The sequence below is a fragment of the Ipomoea nil genome, unplaced genomic scaffold (assembly GCF_001879475.1).
Source record: "Ipomoea nil cultivar Tokyo-kokei standard unplaced genomic scaffold, Asagao_1.1 scaffold3172, whole genome shotgun sequence".
Lineage (NCBI taxonomy): Eukaryota > Viridiplantae > Streptophyta > Magnoliopsida > Solanales > Convolvulaceae > Ipomoea > Ipomoea nil.
In genome coordinates, this window is record NW_017619600.1 from 3,022,507 (window position 1) to 3,024,854 (window position 2,348).

Genomic DNA, 2,348 nt, shown 5'->3' on the forward strand with positions numbered 1-2,348 from the left:
GGACAAGACTCATTCTTTTCTCGAATGTAACACAAAATACCAAACTCCTTGTCTTTAGAAACTTAACAAAATATAACACCATACAAACATACGATTTGATCTTTTTTTCTCCCCCTTTCCCACCCTATGTTCTGCTTTCCTACTTTCACTTAGATTGCTGTCTATAGCTTCTTTCATTGCCATTCCAAGCCAATTCAAGCCTGCAGCTACCTAGAAACTAGAAAGCAACCTTTTTCCCTTGATGTTCAATGCCAACTTAGGAAAAAAAACCACCTCAAACGACCAAACATCGTACTTCCTTCTTGAAATGGGCTCCCTACTTTCTGCAACTCTTATACTACTATTCTTGGCATCTGCCGCGACCCTTTCAACGAGGACGAGAGCTCAAGCCATACAATCGTCTCGTCTCCTCGATCTCGTCATCAGGGACTACACATTTCGATCCTACAACCACAAGGCGTTCAAAACGGGGAAGTTGCACCCGATTCATTTGCCGGCGAATCTCACGGGAATCGACGTTGATTCGGTCAGGTTCCGGTGCGGGAGTCTAGGAAGATACGGCGCGAGAATCAAGGAATTCCGTATCTCTGTCGGGGTGACGTTCCAACGTTGCGTGGAGAGGCTTCTCATTGTTAGACAGAATCTTGGATCTAATTGGTCGAGTATATACTACGATAACTACGAGATGTCGGGGTATCAGCTCATTTCACCCGTTCTTGGTCTGCTGGCGTACAACGCCGCCGGCGACGACGTCAGCATCGGTGCCGCTACCCCGTTCGAGGTCGGGATTCAGACCGGCGGGAATCCGATCACTATTGATTTCAGCAACACGACGAGGATAGTGAACTCCACCACTTCATCTCCGGGAATGATTCCCTTGTGTGCGAGCTTTGGGCGCGACGGAAAGGTAATGTTAGATAAAAATATAGTCTAAAGTTAGTTTAACATAATCTTAATTACTAGAAACTTAATTTCGTAATAACAGAAGCGGTAATGATGTTGATCTTCAGTCATAGTTGATGTCCCTTCAGTATTCTTGTCTCGAACATAAACCAACTATATATAGTTGATGTCCTTTCAGTTGTGTTGTCTTAGACATGCAAAGTATCATTTTGTCTCATACTTGACTCATAATCTTAGATTGTGTATTGATATTATTCTGAACAGTATGAGTATAGTAACTTTTAAGTGTTATATACTGTATATTAGTCACAAAGTTTAACTTACTAACAATTTCTAGCTAGTTATTCAATCTACCTAAATTACTTAATAAGCGTAATTAACGTACACCGGTCCTTAACGGAAATATCCAACAGGTGACGCTGTCAAACATGGCGTCCCGGCACGTTTGTGTGACGAGGAAACAGGGGCATTTCGGGCTGGTGGTGGAGTCGCCATTGATGCCATTAAGGAAGAAGGAGAGCCGATGGAAGATCGTGATTGTGAGCGCGATTGGGGCGGCGTTGGGGGCATTTCTTATCGGTCTACTTCTCGTCGCCATTTTCGTGAAGGTGAAGAACAAGCAGGCAAGAATGGAGGACATGGTTAGGAGAGCTTATGAGGAAGAAGCTTTGCAGGTTTCCATGGTTGGGCATGTCAGAGCTCCCACTGCACCTGCTACAAGAACTGTTCCCACAATTGAGCATGAGTATACCTCTCCTCATCATCATCATCATCCTTCTTGAATTTCTTTAATCTTTTTCTTTTATATATATAAAATTTTGTGTACCATTCTTTTGTATGATTAATTGTTAGTGATTAAGAGTTATTCATAGAAATGGGAGTTTAAGGAAAATTGCACAGTACAGCTCAGAAAGATGAAGAACCGTTTGAACATTATATTTGTGCATCTGTTTCACTGATGAGCTGACACATTTTTTGGTGTTCCAATTACATAATCAACTAAAATGTTTCACTTATTTGTTTCGATAATGTATTGATTTGATTGCAATATGTAGAGAGAGTAAGGTGGAAATTATGTTATTACGTACTGATTAAATGGCAGGGGTAAATAAAAGCCTTGTACAATGAAATCAGGAGGTACTCAATTTGGGGAGGGTAGACATATATAGATAGTACAAGAAGTATAGTGAAAAGGGATGTGAATTAGTGACCTAGAATGTAGGACTAATAAGGGGTATTCATATTGGATCTAAGTTGCATACAACATAATAACACCTTATAAGTGAGCTAACATGACGTCTTTAATTGTCAATAATGATTGGTCAATTAGGCGATGTGTCTAACGTCATGTCAGTATGTTAAATAACTATGCCGGTCTATGGCAAGATGTTTATCATATTTGGCCAATTGCACTACAAGCCCGGATAAGTTGCCTAACCAACTAT

General features: G+C 40.8%; 1 protein-coding gene across 1 annotated transcript; it reads left to right on the forward strand.

Annotated features, from left to right (window-relative positions):
* Positions 1 to 1,895, forward strand: LOC109168076. Its single transcript, XM_019317130.1, has 2 exons — positions 1 to 907; positions 1,317 to 1,895. Exons 1-2 carry the CDS (start codon positions 242 to 244, stop codon positions 1,683 to 1,685), a joined length of 1,035 nt encoding a protein of 344 aa, XP_019172675.1. The 5' UTR covers positions 1 to 241; the 3' UTR covers positions 1,686 to 1,895.
* Positions 1,896 to 2,348: the final 453 nt, after the last annotated feature.

Coding starts and splice junctions, on each gene's coding strand:
- LOC109168076 (XM_019317130.1), top strand. CDS start 242: ATGTTCAATGCCAACTTAGGAAAAAAAACCACCTCAAACGACCAAACA. Junction 908..1,316: donor GCTTTGGGCGCGACGGAAAG/GTAATGTTAGAT, acceptor AATATCCAACAG/GTGACGCTGTCAAACATGGC.